This window comes from Polypterus senegalus, chromosome 2 (assembly GCF_016835505.1).
Source record: "Polypterus senegalus isolate Bchr_013 chromosome 2, ASM1683550v1, whole genome shotgun sequence".
Classification (NCBI taxonomy): domain Eukaryota; kingdom Metazoa; phylum Chordata; class Cladistia; order Polypteriformes; family Polypteridae; genus Polypterus; species Polypterus senegalus.
In genome coordinates this window covers 281,851,095-281,868,793 of record NC_053155.1, presented here as the reverse complement: position 1 = coordinate 281,868,793, position 17,699 = coordinate 281,851,095, and the positions used below count along the sequence as shown (strand labels likewise).

General features: G+C 41.7%; 1 protein-coding gene across 1 annotated transcript in view; it reads left to right on the top strand.

The window, feature by feature from the left end:
- Positions 1-11,259, top strand: part of stard10 (StAR-related lipid transfer (START) domain containing 10) — an 82,987-nt gene extending 71,728 nt beyond the window's left edge. Inside the window, exon 6 of the mRNA XM_039745655.1 lies at positions 8,724-11,259. Within this exon, the coding sequence (XP_039601589.1) occupies positions 8,724-8,951 (228 nt within the window). The 3' untranslated portion in view covers positions 8,952-11,259. The remainder of the gene's footprint in view (positions 1-8,723) is intronic.
- Positions 11,260-17,699: the final 6,440 nt, after the last annotated feature.

Genomic DNA, 17,699 nt, shown 5'->3' with positions numbered 1-17,699 from the left:
CAATTAATTTAAATGAACTATTACGGGAATGGTTTTATGAAGTCTTCATAACTACAGGTTTGTGCTGCTCTGTGCTTTTTAAACCATTGTGATATTTGTGTATGTCATAATAAGCTCCAAAGTTTGTACCTCAGAGTGAGTTTTGGTAGCTGTGCTCACACCCCTCCTGAGAAGGGTATGGTGGCTGCTGTTTCTTAGGGATAAGAGATAATGTGAGTTTAATGTGCTGTTACTTATGGTAATGACTGCACCACCGCTCGGCTAGATGCGCAGTGTATAATGTTTTGATAATTATTAAGGTTGCACACTGAACTCCGAAGATCCCCTGCACAGAATCCCTAATGTGCATGTTTTTTGAAAGTGCAGGCATTCCATTTTTTAAGTCTGTTTTTGAAGTGGCACTCCTATGAATAATTTATCTATTATTGCTTTCTTTATGTAAAAGCAATTTTCTCAGACTTGGGTTACTTTAGAGATGCATGAGCATTAGCAGCGGGAAACTGTGAAGCATACGGATCAAAGAAATCTGAATGTTTTTTAATGTTATTACTCATATTTTTTGTATGATTGGACTTGCTGTGTGTTCCTAGTGTATGTGGATGGTGAGACTACTGGAGAGGAGCGATTTTTATTTATCCAGAAAGAGTTGCACAGGTGTATGATGACAATCTGTCCTCAAGTTCCAGATGTCATGGTTCTTTAACCTGCTTTTGATTTCGGCATGTTTATTAACAATAGAAATACTGCACTGCGTTCCTCCACAGTTTTCAGAGCTGCTTCCGTGTCATTTGTTTCCTGATGTTTGCCCTTCTTGTGGTACTAACAGGGTAGAAGTGTTGTTGTGAGGGGATAATGAATCCGTGTGGGAATTCTCTGTTGCATTTATCTCTTTACACAGCGCCTTTTTAAGAAGGTTAAGATATGAAGAGCTTTGCTAATATTTTGGCAGTGATAAAATTATCACTAGTGTGACGCTGATAATTTCTAATTTACTAAAAATGTTTTATTGCCACAAAAAGTTAATAATTATATATTCATTTATTAAACCTACTTTTTCCATTTCAGTATTACATAGAGATAATCCCATAGTGGTTGGCGTAGAAACCAGCTCTGAAAAGAATACCCATCTATCACTGGGCGCACACACACATTCTGTCATGTCAGACTACTTTAGAATCTCCAAATGGCAGAACATGTGTGCATCAGAATCAAAGGCTGATCTGGAACATACCAAGAAGTGGCCCTCATCTGGAAGCCAGTCTGATGCATGGCACATTTACACACACTCCTACACACTCACACACACTCACACACACACACATATAAACTCGCACACACACACAAGCCCCTATTCTGTCATGCTAAGCGCACGCACTTGGTTGACCTTGACCAGCCCAGAAATCAAAGCCAAATCCTGGCAGCTGAAAAGTTAAGGTGTTAATTAAAATGATAGTGTGTCCTATCAAACTTTCAATTCACTTAAGTAAGACCGTTATTTGTTATGACACTATATGTTTAAGAAAATGTTCTGTTCAGTTGAACAGTTTATTTCTTTATATCCCTACACATAGTTTATGTGCTTTTATTATTATTTGCCCAGCTTGCTCTGTACTCCATTACATATTGGTTAAAATGAAACACACATGACCATACAATTAGTCTTATTTTAATTATATACAAATTGTGCACCATATGAATACTGTATAGTAAATTAAAGCCAATTCACAAGGCAGAATAAAGACAAAATTCCAGTCTAAAATTAATGATAGAATGATAAATCTGAAATGCTTTTTGAAAGCCATTAAGTAAAAAGAAAAAACCTAAATTAATTCACTAGGCTCAGCTTCTCCTTGGAAATCCTGCCATGTACTAAAGTACAGATAGGGGTCTATAAAATTTTAGAGATATATTACAAGGCCTGATGGTAGATATATTATTTCCAAGATCCTCTTCAGCTCAGAAGATTGATTTGAACAATTGCACATTGGGACAAAGTGATACATTTTGGATACAACATCAAATTCATAATATTCACAATACTCTGAATTAAATTCCAAAGAGTTTTTGTAATGTCAACAAGAGTCAAGGAATGACTGGTGAGTGATAGGACTCATCTGGACCACAGTGCTCTCCATAATGTTTGAGACAAAAACGCGTTTTCCTTGATATACCGTATATACTCTTATATAAGTTCTCCCGCAGATAATTCGGGGCTTGATTTTACCGTACATGGCAAAGGCACACGGCCATTTTTTTCCTGTGTATTGTGCCTATATGACCACTTGGTAATACCCAAACTATTCTGAAGTGACGTTTGCACTGTTTTGTGGGTTTTTTTTTTATCTCGCACCCTCTTACACCTTTATTGTAAGAGCATGCCTTATCTATGATGGAGCATTCGATCAGAAGAAAATATGAAGCTGGTTTTAAATTAAAAGTCGTTGAAGTGGCGAAATAAATTGGTAACTACTCTGCTGCAACAAAACTCAATGTGTCTGAGAAACTGGTGCAAAATTGGAGGAAGCAAGAAAAAAAAAAAATAAATGAATAAAATTAAGTGTCGTATTTTTGAACGGGCATATAAGTTGGGGTCTGATGTTATGATCGATTTTTCGGGTTTCAAGACCCGACTTATACGTGAGTATATACAGTACCTCTCTGCTCCACAATTTAAAAGTACAACTCCAATAATTCAAATGTAAATAAGTGAACGTCCGCAAAATGCTCTTTAAGGGTATTTGTATACATTTTGGTCACACCACTTGGACATTAAGCTTGTTTAAAAAAAGAAATTAAAGTAAGATAAATCTATGAATTTCTAAATTGTATCTGCTAATTTAGATTTACTTCAGAAGATAGTCTCTGGCCAACAAAACCTTAAGCCTTTAAAAAATAATTTTAAAAAAATTTGTCCTGTTTTACACTCTTTTTAAAATAATGCAAATATCCTCATAGCAACCATTTTATCTCACAATAAACTGTTCTATATTATGAAACACTTTTCTTGTTGGTCTGAGAATGTTATGTTATAATGAACACCATCCTTAGGTGCTTTACATGAACAATACAGGGATTAATAGTTAGATGGTAAATCGAAGAAAGGGATTTAACCAACAGCCTTTTGATTTGCAGTCACATTCTCCAGGAGACAGACACTTCTTCAAGATGTTAATTTTAAAATATCTGAAAACCAAGAGCATTTTCACATGTCATTAATTTCCATGTTGACAAGGAATATTCATTTACCTACACGCATGTCTTTTTGATTTATTGAGTAAATGGTCTTACTAAGTATGGCCCAGTCAGGCTTAATCTATAGCAGAGGGGCTTAACTGGTCATCATACCAGTCTAAGTTCTCATACGCTTAAGAGATTGCCATGTTCTTAGCTTTCTTTTCTTGGTCTTCTCACTCTTATTTACTTTGGATCTCAGTTGCTAGTTCCAGTTAATGTGCTACATTTCTGCTTACTTCTGTTTTCTATGACTTAATGGCCGCTTCTGTTTTACTGTAAAAGGCCTGCACCCATGTGGCTCCAGCATCAGTTGGCAGACGAGGCATACATTTGAGCCAACTTTCAGCTCTTTTGATAACACTCCAGACACTGCTTCCTCTTTCTAGTTACTCCCTGTGTATATTTCTAGGCCTGTTTCACTAATACAGTAGTTTTATTTTATTTACAATTTATTCCTAACTTGGACAGTCACCTCTCAGACCATTTACTGATGCATCATTCACCAGTTTACTGACCAAAAATGTCATGTTTAACCTTTTCTCAAGTGTGCAGTGGAGTACTCCTGATCTCCTGTGTAATTTTAAAGCATTCTGTGGCAAGTGTACCCAGAGATGATGCACAGACTCCGCATAGGCAGTGCCTGACTTGGAACCTTTGAGTTTTGAGGTTGAACAGTACATCAGTTGGTAACCCCCAGGCAGACATATAGTCCAGTCCCACTCCTTGGAAATGACCAACCTTCTGCCACAGCCTGGTGTTATGTGGGTGTTACCTTGGCCTGGTCTAGCTGCTCGGGTCCTCAACATTACATGGCCATAGTGCCGTAAGTGACACGCCCTCACAATGCAGATAATGTGCCTCATTCAGGATTCCATGACCAACCGCTCATTCGACACAAAGTCAAACCAGTGGTACCCAAAGATTCTCAGAAGAGACACAGTACAGAAGGAGTCCAGTCTTTGTCTCGGGTCACTGGATAGTGCCCACGTCTCATAACCATATAGCAAAGCAGGAGTGCCAGCACCCCCAATCCATCTACTTATTTCATAGGAAGAGTCACCAGATACATGAATGTCACTGCCAGGGTAAGTAAGCCTCTTGATGAGATTGACACACTATCCACAAACAGATACACTACTGATGGCTCTGCCCAAAAGGTCATTTAAGGCCTGGATTGTGGTTTTTATCCAGGACACTCACAAGCCCAAGTAATCAGACTCCTCGCTAAGTCTCTAGAGAGCCCAGATGAGAGACTCCATTGACCCATTAAAGATCACAGCATCTTTAATAATGTCAAGCTCCCTGAATCTATCTTCAGCAACAGATGACCCACAGCTACTGCACGCCATGACCCAGCCCAATACCTAGTCCATACAAACATTGAACAGAGTAGGAGCAGAACACACCCCTGACAAACCCCAGAATCAACTGGGAAAAACACAGAAATTCTGCCTCCACTCTGCACAGCACTCGCTGTACCAGTGCACAGGCTGACCATGATATCCAGCAGCCTCAAGGGGATCCCGCAAAGTCTCGGGATTTCTCAAAGGACAGCTCGAACAACTGAGTGGAATGTTTAACAAAAATCAGCAAAGAAACTCCGCTGATATTTATGTTTACACATCATGAAAACCCTCTGTGCCAGGTTAGGCATAAAACCAAACTGCTCCAGTCACTGATAGGTGAGCAAGTGATTACAGATCCTATTGAGGATGACCCTAACAAGGACCTTACCTGGACCCACGAACAGTGTTATCCCCTGTAGTTGCCACAATCCAGGCAATCACCCTTCCTTTTCCAGATAGGGGCAACAAGTCCTATTTTCCAGCCAGTTGGGGGATAGGGGCAACAAGTCCTATTTTCCAGTCAGTTGGGATGACGCCCATCTCCCAAATGGAAAGAGATTGCTTGCAATGCCAGGAGGACAGACTTCCCAACAGCCTAGAGAAGTTCATTCCAGATGACAAGATCCCTGAAGCCTTCTCTACCCTCAGCTGGTTCATCACCTGTGCAATCTTAGTGAGGCTGAGTGGTTCACAGCTAATTGGAAGATCAGCCTCAAAAACCGTAGATCCAGAGATATCCAACATCCTACTCTGTGGATCAGCTTTAAACAGCTGTTCAAAACAGCCACCCCAGTGGCTCACAATTGCAGCATCATCTGTAGCGACCGTTCCATCAGTCACCCTGACTGCAACTCTCCAAGGAACCGATTCGGATTTGCATAATGCTTCAGTTCCTCTGTAAGAACGATATGGGTCGCTAGACCATAGAGTTTGTCACTTGCTCTAACAAACGCCTCCTTATCTGCCCTCAGAGCCCTAGCAGCATCCTTCTCAGTTCCTGGTACAGACTGGAGTTGCCATCAAGCCGTACTCTGCAACTCCTCTTAATTCTATCCAGGGTCCTCTGCGAAATGAAACACCTCATTCTGGGAACACCAGCAACACCAACACAACTCTCAGCAACCTTCAGGGCCTTGTTACGGAAGGTATCCCACATTGCATTAGATCAGCAGTTGCACCAGTCTGCCTGTTGCAGCAGTCTTCAAGTTACACAAACTTTGTGTAAACTCATTAGAAACAGCCTGATCTTGGAGTCTGGCCAGCTCCAGCCTCACTCTCCTAGAAGCTGGTAGCCTACTAGTCCTAAGCTGGATCTTCAGAGTAGCAGCAACAAGTGTGTGGTCAGAATTCACAAACTGGGAACTTCTGTAGGCCCTGCAGATCTGTAGGTGCTTCCAGCATCTGCCCACGAGGCTGTAATTGATCTCCTTCACCATACCACAAGTTTTGGAGTGCCAAGTCCAATGAATGTGGGTGAAAGCGCTGGAAACAAGCTCCTGTGATCCGCAGCCCCTGACTTTTTGCAAAGTCAAGGAACAGGGAGCCATTTTCACCATGGTCGCCAGACCCATGGGAACCGACACAACCCTCATAGCCAGCCCACCTGTCCATGCCAGTGGTCGCATTGAAGGCACCCATGACCAGAGGAGTGTCACCTTGCGGGCAAATATTAACTATGGAGTGAAGTAGTGAATAAAATGTCTCGCATAATTCACCGTGGTTGAAGCATACACTGAGACAACAGACAAGGCACCCAGAGAGTGCCTTAATCTGAGTCTCATAATACTGTAATTGAAAGGAGTGACATTGGACACCATCAGATGGAGCCGATCTGCCACAGCAACAGCTACTCCCTGAGAATGACAGCCAATCAGAGCGAAAAGACCAATAAAAGGTGTGTACCCACCTAACGAGATCTGGCCAGTCCCAGGTCTGAACACCTCAGAGAGAGGTCCACCACTGAAATGTGGAGTTTATGGAGCTCCTCTAACAGCAGAGGAAGATGATCATCATGCTGGAGAGATAAGATATTCCACGCGCCTACCTGGATGGGCTTCCTCAAATTGGGACCCGAGTGCAGCTGTGCAGCAGGCGATGCCTCAGCACCACACCCATTCCGATCCCCAACAGGCCTGATCCCATGGGCTCGCTGATGGTTTTGAGAGTCAGAAGAGTCCAAATCTCCACTTGGCTAGGTGTTAATTCTCTCATCTGTAAAACATCTCTGGTGGCCTCATTTAACTACCTAATGAAGCCTTGCCCCAGTTACAAATAATTACCACTGAAACTTGTTTGAGGCAGTTTTTATGATAATTAGCACAATGGTGAAAACTAGATATCATTTGCTGTAGCAAATTGCTCATCCTCATTGGAAGAAAACTTCACAAATCTACCAAAACTAACAGAGTTTATTACTTGTAGCCCCATTGCTTCTGGCTCTATGGCTGCTGATCTGAAACTCTGTCTGATGTGAAGCTTCTAACAAAATGGCCATTGGCATGTAGCATTCAGCCAATCTGTAAATCTCTGCAAGAACCTGAAAAAGCCACTGGCATAAGCAAATAAAATAATAAGGAGGCCTTTTGGCAGGAGGTCTTGGTTTTATGTGGTTTACTTAACTCTTTTTTTTCCTTCGCCATGATAAGTGCTATGTCTGAGCTGCTTACACAGTACTTTGTATACTGCTACAGTCCCAGGTGTCCCCTGTGTGGGAAGTGTGGGCATTCTGACCTTTTCAAAACATCATCTTATGGCACTGTTTTCCTGCTCTTCGTTTTAGCAGAAAATACTCAATTTCCAAGGCTATTGCTGTCTCATATTTAATTACACAGTTACAATTTGGAACGCAGCTCGATTTAGAAGTGCCTACTAAAGGGGATACAGAATTGTTTTTGGCAAATATGCATAGAGGAGGAAATCAGTATAAGGTGAAATTTTGTATGTTTATTTTTAGAATGAAAATTCTGCTTGTGTCCTTAGGCCTGTGTGGTTTCTATCTCAGTGTTGTAACTGGGAGTGTTCCTGAACTCTCCCCAAAGTCTCAATAAGGTCGGACCAGCAAGGATTTAATTAAAAAGGTGTCCTATTCTTAAAACACACATGGAGTTTAGCTGATTATTAGGACAACACCAAGAAATGGTAGCGTCCCCATATAGGCCCTGATTATCTGGTTGGCTGACTTCTCCTCTTACCTGTCTCCCGAGGTGTTCATTTGTACACTCGCCCTTCTCATCGCCCAGTCTTTATCTGTACAAATCCTGGCCTCTTCTCTAGTCCCACCAGTGAGCCTTTGTCTGACTTGCCTGCTGGCTTTCTTTGTGCTATTCACGTGTGGGCCAAGACTTGAGAGTTAACTCCAGGAGTATGGGTTATCCCCTAAAGCCATTGGGGGCCATAAGGTCAGCAGACCTTCTTCTTAACCTTAGGGTAGCTGCACCCCTGAGCCATGAGCAATTGTTAACATAAGTCTTGCATCCCATGTGTGGTTGAGTGGTCCCACCTGTGTAATTGTATGGGGTGTCATGCAGTGTACTAACAGTAGTGTCACATGTACAAGGTACAGTGAAAGTCTGTTTTGAATGTCTAAGAACACACATCACATCCCCCCTCTCCAGTAAAGATGGAGTATGTCTCCCCATGTGGGTGCCTGTGTTGTGTCATTGTCAGTTGCCATTGTAGGTTTCCCTCCCAGGTCTGTTCTACACCATTCTCATGTTCAATGTTACCCTCAATAAAACTTGCAATCCTCAGCTGAAACTAAAAACATTACCTCACAGCAACTGAATAGAACTTCCAATTAATTGTTTTGAACCATCTTCAGTTGCAAGAAAGCCTGTTAGTACATTTGGACTCTTAAGACTTTGATGTGGAAAGGCACCTTATAACATTTTAAAAATAAAGTGGTGTCAAGTAACTTTTCATAGCTGGTCATAGTTGTCCCAATAGATGTTTTCGTTTCAGATGTTCTGTGGGATGATTCAGAAGAAGCTGACTAATTACAGCTCCTTCTTTGCATGCTTGATGAAGCTGGCACCATAATAGAAGTTGACTTTTTTTTTCTTCCCTCCTGAGGTTCTCTACTGTTTTATATTATGTGGTAGAACATGTTGTGTGACCCTACTGACTTTTTTTCCCTCTTCCTAGGCAATGAAGAAGATCGGCAAAGCTTGCTTGAAGTACCCAGAATGGAAACAGAAACATAATCCTCATTACAAGCCTTGGCTGTTCCCTGAACAGAGTCGTCTTCCAAGTATTCCACTTTCGGAGCTAAGCATCCAGCATGCAGATTCGCTGGAAAATATCGATGAGAGTGGCCTCAGTGAGGCTAAAGATGAACGTGCAGAGGGTAGTGATGAAGAGAGCACTAATTAAGAATCAAGGCCCACGTTTGGTTATCCATATTATCACACACATACTTAAGGTTTCTGAATTCTCACGTTTCCACTGGTTATTGGCTATGCACACTTGTCTATATCAATTCAAGACACGCTCCACAGAATTTTGCTCTTCTCCTCCTTTTATTTTTCACTTAGTTGAGCTTGCATGCACACATTCCAGGTGCACATTTGCACAGCAGGGTGGCTGCCATCTTACCTGGATAATAGAAGATAGTTTGTATGCCGTAGGCCATTACATAATTCGTAACACTGCCAAGTTAAAGCCTCTGTACTAGTCCTGACATCATTTATTTGAGATTTGTTTCAAAGAAGGCCTCAAGCCGTAATTCTAGACATGGGTTTTGAACACATTCCTGCCTTTTGGTAAGTTGGGAGAAATTCTAGCATTTTGTAAAATAACTGCAGTGTAACCCTATCACTCCATCACAACCAAACATTTTGGGTTAATTGGCCCAGGTTAGTGTTTTTTAATGTATTCATTTTTTTACTTACCATATCAAGAATCGCTTGTCATATTTTTAACTGAGAAGCGTCGCCAGTAATACTCTTTTCCTCGTTGTTTGATATGTAAAGGCCCCTCTTGCTCAGACAAATCACAAGTGGGTCGTGGGTTATACAGCAGGTGAGATCACTATCAGTCAGGCATTGCCATTGTATTTATTTTAAGAACAAGAAGCAAGAATGAAAGGTCCCACCTTGGACTGCTTTTCATGTTTCACCTGTATTTGATATTCAAGGCTTTGCTGGGCAAACCAATCACTGGTGTTCCCTTTTGGCAGAGTATCCTGATTTTCCTGCCCCTCACTTTTTGATTATTTGCCTGGCTGTGTGCAGTGTGTGCTGATTTGTTCTTTTGAGAAGATGTTCAGAAGATGTTTACACATTTTGGTTTCTGGGAAGCTCTTAACGATTGTGCTTGTTCCTTGATTGGAGTTTTGTTTCAGGCCTATCTTAATTAAATGGCCTTTGAGTCTCCTTGCTCTGGGTTCTCGTGTTGATTTTGAATTGCTTCTTTATATTCTGTTCTTGTAAAACCTGTCCAAGTGGGCTGAATTTTGATAAGTGTGGGGGGTGACTGGTCAAAAAGTTTTAGGTGGAGTGTATGATAGAGCGCCTTCAAAGAAAAATGTCTTTTTATGACTTGTGCAATGGGGACCTTCCTAAAGTGAAGTCTGAGCTGCTAAATAGCAATTACCTCCAAATGTTTTGATTGCCTTCCAGACACCGGCACAGATGACATTCATTTGCTGTTTTGGGATAGAGGATTCTCATCTTAGAATTATTTCATTTGACCTCATTGTTCAGTGTAGACAAGCCAGTGGAGTCAATGACGAATTCCATGATAAGTCATCTGTTGAGATGAAGCCTTCAGACTCAATGGCTAAACATGGCAGCAATAGAACATTAGATGTAAACACACAATTTTAAGGATTCTGTGATGTAACAGTATTTTTACTTTTCACCTCCTGTTTTTTAGAGGCTGAATCAATTATTCCTAAACAGCAGTCGGTGTCTGATTTTACTGTGAACTGGTGGAGTTGTTGAGATCTCTGCCATTTGTGTGATGTACGGTACGAGGAGTGCTCCATTGTCACAGTGGATTGCTCCTCGTTTCATCCTTGAATTAAAGCCCACTGTTCTCTTCAGTTTGTGTTGTCCAGCATTACATTTTCAGTTGCAGAATGAAGGATACAGAAACAACACCAAATGGGTTCTTGTCATTTGTGTAAACAAATCTGCTGAATTGTGCCTTTCAGGCTGACACTTTTCTCTCCATTTATACCTAATCAAGTCTCAGGAAGTCAAGGGTAGAGGGTCTGCCTCCCTACTGAGCACAGCATGAAAAGAAGGAAATGGAAAAGGTTAAGAACCCGCTGCTTCAGTCGCTTCCTCACACGTGGAACGTGGGGTGTCCCATAGAGTTGTCATGTTTGCTTGCTTGCGTGTCCTGTCCTGGTTTTCAAAGAAACGCTGGCCTTAATTTCAAGGGGATTTATTACCCAGATGTGGATTCTCACTTTATGCAAACTGAAAAACATTTTGGGGTGGGTGAAAGGAGGTGGTTTTGAATGAAATTTGTATGAGTGGGAGGCATCGAGTTCAAGAAAAATGTTTAGTTTCTGTTAATGATGATTTTAACTCCTATATGATCAGCAGTAAAACTCCTAAAGAGATTTTGACAAAAATACTTAAAGAAATGTGTGAACTCCAATCATATTGTTCTTAATGTTAGCAGCATAAAAAATGATGAATAAAAAACAAATGGTGTTAAGCCAAAGCAACATCTGACTGTGAATTCCTTATTAATGGAGGCCTTGTGTGTATAAAGGGGCCGCATAGCACTGTGGTTAACCAGCGGCCCACACAGCCCAGTTAGAGAGGGCAACGGCACACAACAAAGAGACCCCCATCTGCCACTGGATAATGAAGGTCTTCTTTAATTAGCTGGCCATTGACCTGTTTTTGCATCTCACTGAGGATAACTCAGAAGATGGTGAGCAGTTCCTTGCCAGCTGCACCCTGTCTGTCCAGGTGATTCAGCTTACTGCCGTGTGGTGTTGTAGCTGAGGCTTTGGACTTCAGTCCCTGGGGCTGTGGGCTCAAATCCTCCTACTGACACTGGGTGACTCACTTGACCTCCATGTTCTCCAATTGGAGGAGCTAAAGAAATGTAACCATTTGTATCTGAAATTTTGTAAGTCACCTCGGATAAAGGCCTTCTCCAAATAAGTAAATGCCCCCAGTTAGGCTAACTGGCATTTCTAAATTGGCCTCATTGGGATGTGTATGTGTGTAAGCACGACTTGCAATGGAGGCTGTTGGGATCGACTCTGATGATTCCTTGCTTTATGAATGTTATATTGTGCGTGATGTTTGTTTAGAATTTAAACAGTTTCATTTTTTGACATTCAATTTACCCTGGCATCTTAGACACAGCCCCACTGTGTGATTTGTACTCTGTTCCGCTCCAAAATGAATGGGTCATAAAAAAAAATTAAAATCTCTCCTCCTGGTTTAACTGTCATTTTCCTGGTTCACCCAGGGGGGGCTGGTCACCCCCATTATCTTGGAGGTATTGGAATAGAAATGTTTACAGCTGGATGCTATCCTGCTTACACACAAGAGGGACAAGGTGGTCTTGCTGTGCAAAATAAAACTGACAGTAAAATGTGCTTCTGTGCTAAACGCCGTTTCTTTGTGTTTAATGTCTCAGACTGAGCCAAAGCCAATTTGGCCTTCACAATAGAAAATGGAGGCTACAACTGGCATCCATCCCAAGGGTGTTTAAAATAATGAGCCACCTGACAGATGAGCTGCAAGTGCCAAGCTGGCTGCCTTACTGTTAGGAGAGCTGCTTAGTGATCCTTGTAACGGCACCCACTTCTCAACAGCTTATAATAATCTACTGAGTGGCAGTGGTTGAAATATTGAGGGTGTGGGAAGTTTAGAAAATGATCAGTAAAGTTTCTGTGCATTTAATAACTGTCATGGGTAAAGTTTAAATCTTCAGGAACATTAGGACCATCTAATGCACAAAAGCTCTTTTTGTTGTTTCATTTTTACTGGCAGCATGAAGGTGCAGTGGTTAGCTCTGCTTGCTCACAGCCACATGTGTGTTCAGAGCCTGGGCCCCTTCACCGTCTGGGTGGTGCTTCCGTGATCTTCTGGTATCCAAGTGGAGTTTTTGTTGTGATACTATGGCTTTCCTCTAATGCCTAAGACATATGCAATTTTGGTTAAGGACTCAGCATTGTTAACACGTGAGGGAGAGTCAACATAGCATGAAACTGAATGTACATGTGTGTAAAGAAACTGATTTAAAAAATAGATTAGAAAATAGAGAGGATAAATGAATACATTGAGGAGCAAAAGAAGAAGTACAACAAAAAAAGGATAACACGTGAAATAAAAATAAGGAAATTGATAAGGGCGTGATGGAGGCCAGAGAGATGTTCAACAGGAAAAGTAGAGACCTGCTGGATATGTCTTGGAGAAAACCTCTTCAGAAAAAAACATGCATAGTCTCTAAACTTCAGAATAATCTGGACGAAAACTAGGGTATTTTCCGAACATAGATTACACGTTTAGCCAGATGTAATTGTTGATGATCTAGCATGATCCTGGATCTGTCAGTTTTTCTAAACTCTGGCTGGATGTGTTATCATAGCGGCACATCCAAATCCTTAAATCTGCTCGGAGCAGTTTTGTTCTATGTAAACAAGGATTACCTCTCACACTTAATCAGTGTTTGTGCGTGGAATTCATTCAGTCTTGGCTTCACTGTTCATGAATGAGCAACCAATTGATATTGATGCGCAAATTATAAGAAGAGAATTTCATATAGAGAGGGTTTTGCGTGATCGGCAAGATCCTTTATTGCTCCCGGAGGAAATTATTTTCAAAAGATACCGCTTTAGCCGAGGGGGAATATTGTACCTCAAAGATTTATTAGCACCTTATATTCGAAGTCAAACTAGTCGAAGTCGGGCTCTCACAACCACACAGACCGTATGCATTGCTTTGAGGTTTTTTGCAAGCAGCACTTTTTTATATACTATAGGCGATGCAGAAAATCTATCTAAAAGTGCAGTTTGCCAGGCAATTCGTAAAGTCTGTTTGGCTCTGAAATATTTCCTTCGGGGTTTCATAGTGTTTCCTGGATACCTGCATGGGCAGACAATAAAAGAGGCGTTTCATGCCATTGCAGGTACACAGGCAAAAACACCCACAGTTCCATAAAGAATCTCACAATCAGCCTAACATTCTCATTACCAGGATTTCCAAATGGGACTGGGGCACATGGGACTGATCAGAGTGGAGTTTGATCAAACATTATTTGGAAAATCTACCTCTCCTCAGACACAGTGTCTTCATCGAATATTTGACCTTCGTCAATATCTTGTTGGTTGGACACGGGTTCTAGAGATACAGTATGACATTCCCTGCACCAGACCCAACAAAAAAAAAAGGGTGCTATATGGAACATGCCTGTGCACACATTGAGGACAAATATATGCAATGTCTATCCTTTACCTGAAATGAAGTGACCACTACATCCTGCCACTGGTTCTGAGGAGGAGCATCCCCCAGGAATGCCCTCAGAAACAGGGCGATGGGCATTTTGCTGGAGAGCCAACTCTGCTGCAGGTGTTAGGTCTGAACCGCGTGGACCTCCACCAGTTTTTTGCTTTTCTGCCTTCTTATTAGCTTTAAAATTAATGTTTTTTTTTATATATGATTCTTTGTCAACAATTCTTTAAATAGTTATGTACCAATATTTACCAGTTTTAAGTCTATTCTTGTACTTCACTTTAACCTGTTCCCATGTTCTCCTTGTGCTCACGTTTGATCTGGAATTATGACATATCAAATAATAATTAATCTGACACATAGCAAATGAAACGCTGCATTCAGTAAGTACAATGCACACTACTTAGCGTTTAATTTGTCGGCCACTTTTTGCCAGCTGTCTTTTCTGGTTTGGGCAGCTTTTGCAGTGTTACCCCTTGTGCATATTAAATCTTGAAATTCTTCATATCCTTTGAATAAAAGGTCCCGCTCCATTTGTGTGAAAAAAAAATGCACCAGTTTTTTCATCATTTTTGTTACAGCCTATCAAAGACTTGCTGATCATGTCTAGACTCGATATATATGGGCTTTTCAATCAGCGCGGGCAGATGCATTCATCTCGGATGATTAGATCCAGCTAGACTAATCTACTACACAGCTGCGTTTGAAAAACCGACTTATCCCGGATGAGTTTCACCGGCATTAACTCATCCATGATCAGGCATCTGATCTCGGATGATTTAAGCAATGTACGGAAAATACCCCCCAGGCCATTCAGCCCAACAAAACTCGCTAGTCCTATCCACTTATTATATCCACTCTGGATCAGCAGACTTTATTGCAAAGCATATGAAACCATAGCAGAGCATATAAATAAAGTGGTCTCAGTTCAGTGAAGTGAGCCCCTTACTTTGGGCAAGCCTCATATTTGACTGTAAATACTCCCAGGCGTGATGGAAACCCAAAGTAGGGCTCTGCAGCTCCTCCTGGTGGCCCTCACTGAAACTCAAAAGGGCTGTGCCAAACTCCAACTCCCAGCATGTCCTGTGGGAATCTGTGGTGCCACAGCCGCCTAAGAGGGCTTCCCTCTAGCATCTTGGGAGAAGGTAGTGCCTTGTGGATTCTCTCTCCCCAGGTCCTTTCATCCAGCTGGCATCCCATTCAGGTAATGGCCGTGGCCACCCGTCACACCAGATAAGGTGCTGCTTCTTCCTGATCAAGGCGCCAGGGAGTGGTGAGGTATTTCATCACAAATTAAGAGTTTCACTGCGCACTATATAAGTGACAGTAAAGACCCCATACACTTAGTTAAAAGATGTTAACGAAGAGTATTCCGCATTTTTATTGATTTAATAGCTTTACAAGAAAACCTCCATTTAATTTTGAGTTATTTTAGTGAATGCATTCAGCACTCTGAGCTTGTCATCTAAAAAGTAAAGGAACTAGACTGAGCCTGTGCTGCTGGCGATTAATTCGGTTAGATGACTTTTATTCAATAAGTGTTCTTTTTATTTCTTTTTTTATTTATTGTATTTTTGTCAGTTCTGAGGAAACAAACAGATATGAATTTCATTGTAGTGCATAGCAATGCAGCTGCACATATTGCAGATATTCATTGCTGTAGATTGGAAATGTCAAAAGCATTTTTAATAACAAGTGTAAAAACTTTTTAAAATGTCTATAAATAGAATGCAGTCAGGACGTAACATGGCATGCCCTTTTCCAAAGCATTGCAATTGAGCTAGCAGCTGTAAGATTTCATTTTAAGTGCATTTCAATGCACACACTTAAAAAAAAAAAAAGTAAATGTAACAAAAAGAAGTTGGGAAGCAACCCAGTGCCACCTTTAGGTCATTGTTGCTTGCCAAGCTCGTGATGCGGTGGCCTGCACTGGAATACGGCGAGCAGCTCCTGCAGCTCCCCTTTTCTACTGTACATGTGAACTTCACTCTCCACTCACACACTCGTAGCAGTAAAGCCGCTCTGACATGCAAACTTGAGATGGTGACTGCACTGGAGTGGAGCCCAGGGCTGCGAGGCTGCACTGGTTACTGACATACTGGGCATCAGAGAGGAAACGGGACACTGCAGGGGACAGAAAGCTCACTGGCTGGTAATGTCACACAGATGTCGACAGCTTATGGGGCCACTGAGGGGACATCACATTGTGTAAAGGGGAGTGCAGTGGTGGCATTTTATGGTTCTTTACTGGGTTGTGTGGTTCCTTGTTGAACCTTCACTTGGCCAAGCAGCAGCACTTCATTTTAGGAAGGGTTATTTGAATATGAAGTTAATTATTTGTGCTTTGACAGACTTCCTAATGTGTAAAATAAATACTGAAATCTTTAATGTATGGTAGGCTACTTGGCTGGACACTGACAGGTGAAGAAAACCTAAACTCGGCATGTGGTATGCAGCAAGAGTCCTCTTACAATCGGCAGCCATTGGTATTTCACACATCGGTCGCCATCTCTTCATGGGTGTTTACGGTACTCGGGGCCGGTGTGTTCGTGTATCCTGGATGGGTTGGTACTCCACCACACAGGTTGGCACACTAATAAGCTTGGCATGCAGTGCAAAATAATCCAGCACTGGTGCTGACCGAGTGGAGGCTGGCACAAATCTAAATAAATAAATGGCTCTTTCCACAACCTTTTCACAGTGGTCCTTTGGAATCCAAAAACGGTTCCCTTAAGACATCACTCTGAAGAAACAGTCTAGCACCTTAATTCTTAGGAGTGTTCAGTCTGTATGATGTTCTGTTAGAGCACAGTGAGTAAGCGCTTAATTTAGATTAAGATAACTAAAAATTAAGATATTAAGCTCCGTGGTAAATATTAGCAAAACAAAGCCATGTATTTGGACACATCAACTAAACGTCAGTGAGGCCTTTTTTAACATTTAGGTGTACCTCTAAATTTTGTACGTATTGTCCCTGTTTTCATTTAATAAACACACCAGTTTTTGTATACTTTGGAATGTTTAGCATGAGGGCCCCAACATGAAAACAAATCAGCGCAATGCTGACACCACCTGCATGCCATGGTCCAAGGAAGACAGAAGTGGTGGGACATGAGCCTCGTGGTACTGGTAAAAAGTAAGACCACACAAATAAAGCAGTAACATGGGCGACAGGTTTGATTTTATATTTCCACGTATTAAAGGAGAGCTGAGATCACAACGGCCAGTGCCACAGCATTTGGGATAGCTCAGTTTGGCTTGGCCGTGGAAGTGAGTTTGTTCCAAACGTATTCCATTTAAGAGTCACGGAGGCCACTGATTGTGCTGTTGGAGACCTTTGGCTGTGCAGATGTCACTTGTAGCCTGGACACGGCCCCCTCACGATGCTCTGCAGGCCGGACCTCCCAGCTTGATGTTTGCTCTGATGCTCATCACCAGCAGAGGGTCCTTCTGAGGACAGGTGTGTGTCTTTCCTAATCCTCTCCAATCACGTGAATTGTCCCAGCAGTGACTCCAAACAAGGTGCTGAAACATCTTGATGGTGGTCAAGGGAGTAGGATAAGCCTAAGGCAAAACCTTATAGGTCACAGCAAAGGACCTGAATTGAGGATTTCAGGTTTTTATTTTAAGACATTTGCAAAATGATCTAAAATCTTGTTTTCACCTTTGCCATTCTGGGGTACTGAGTGTC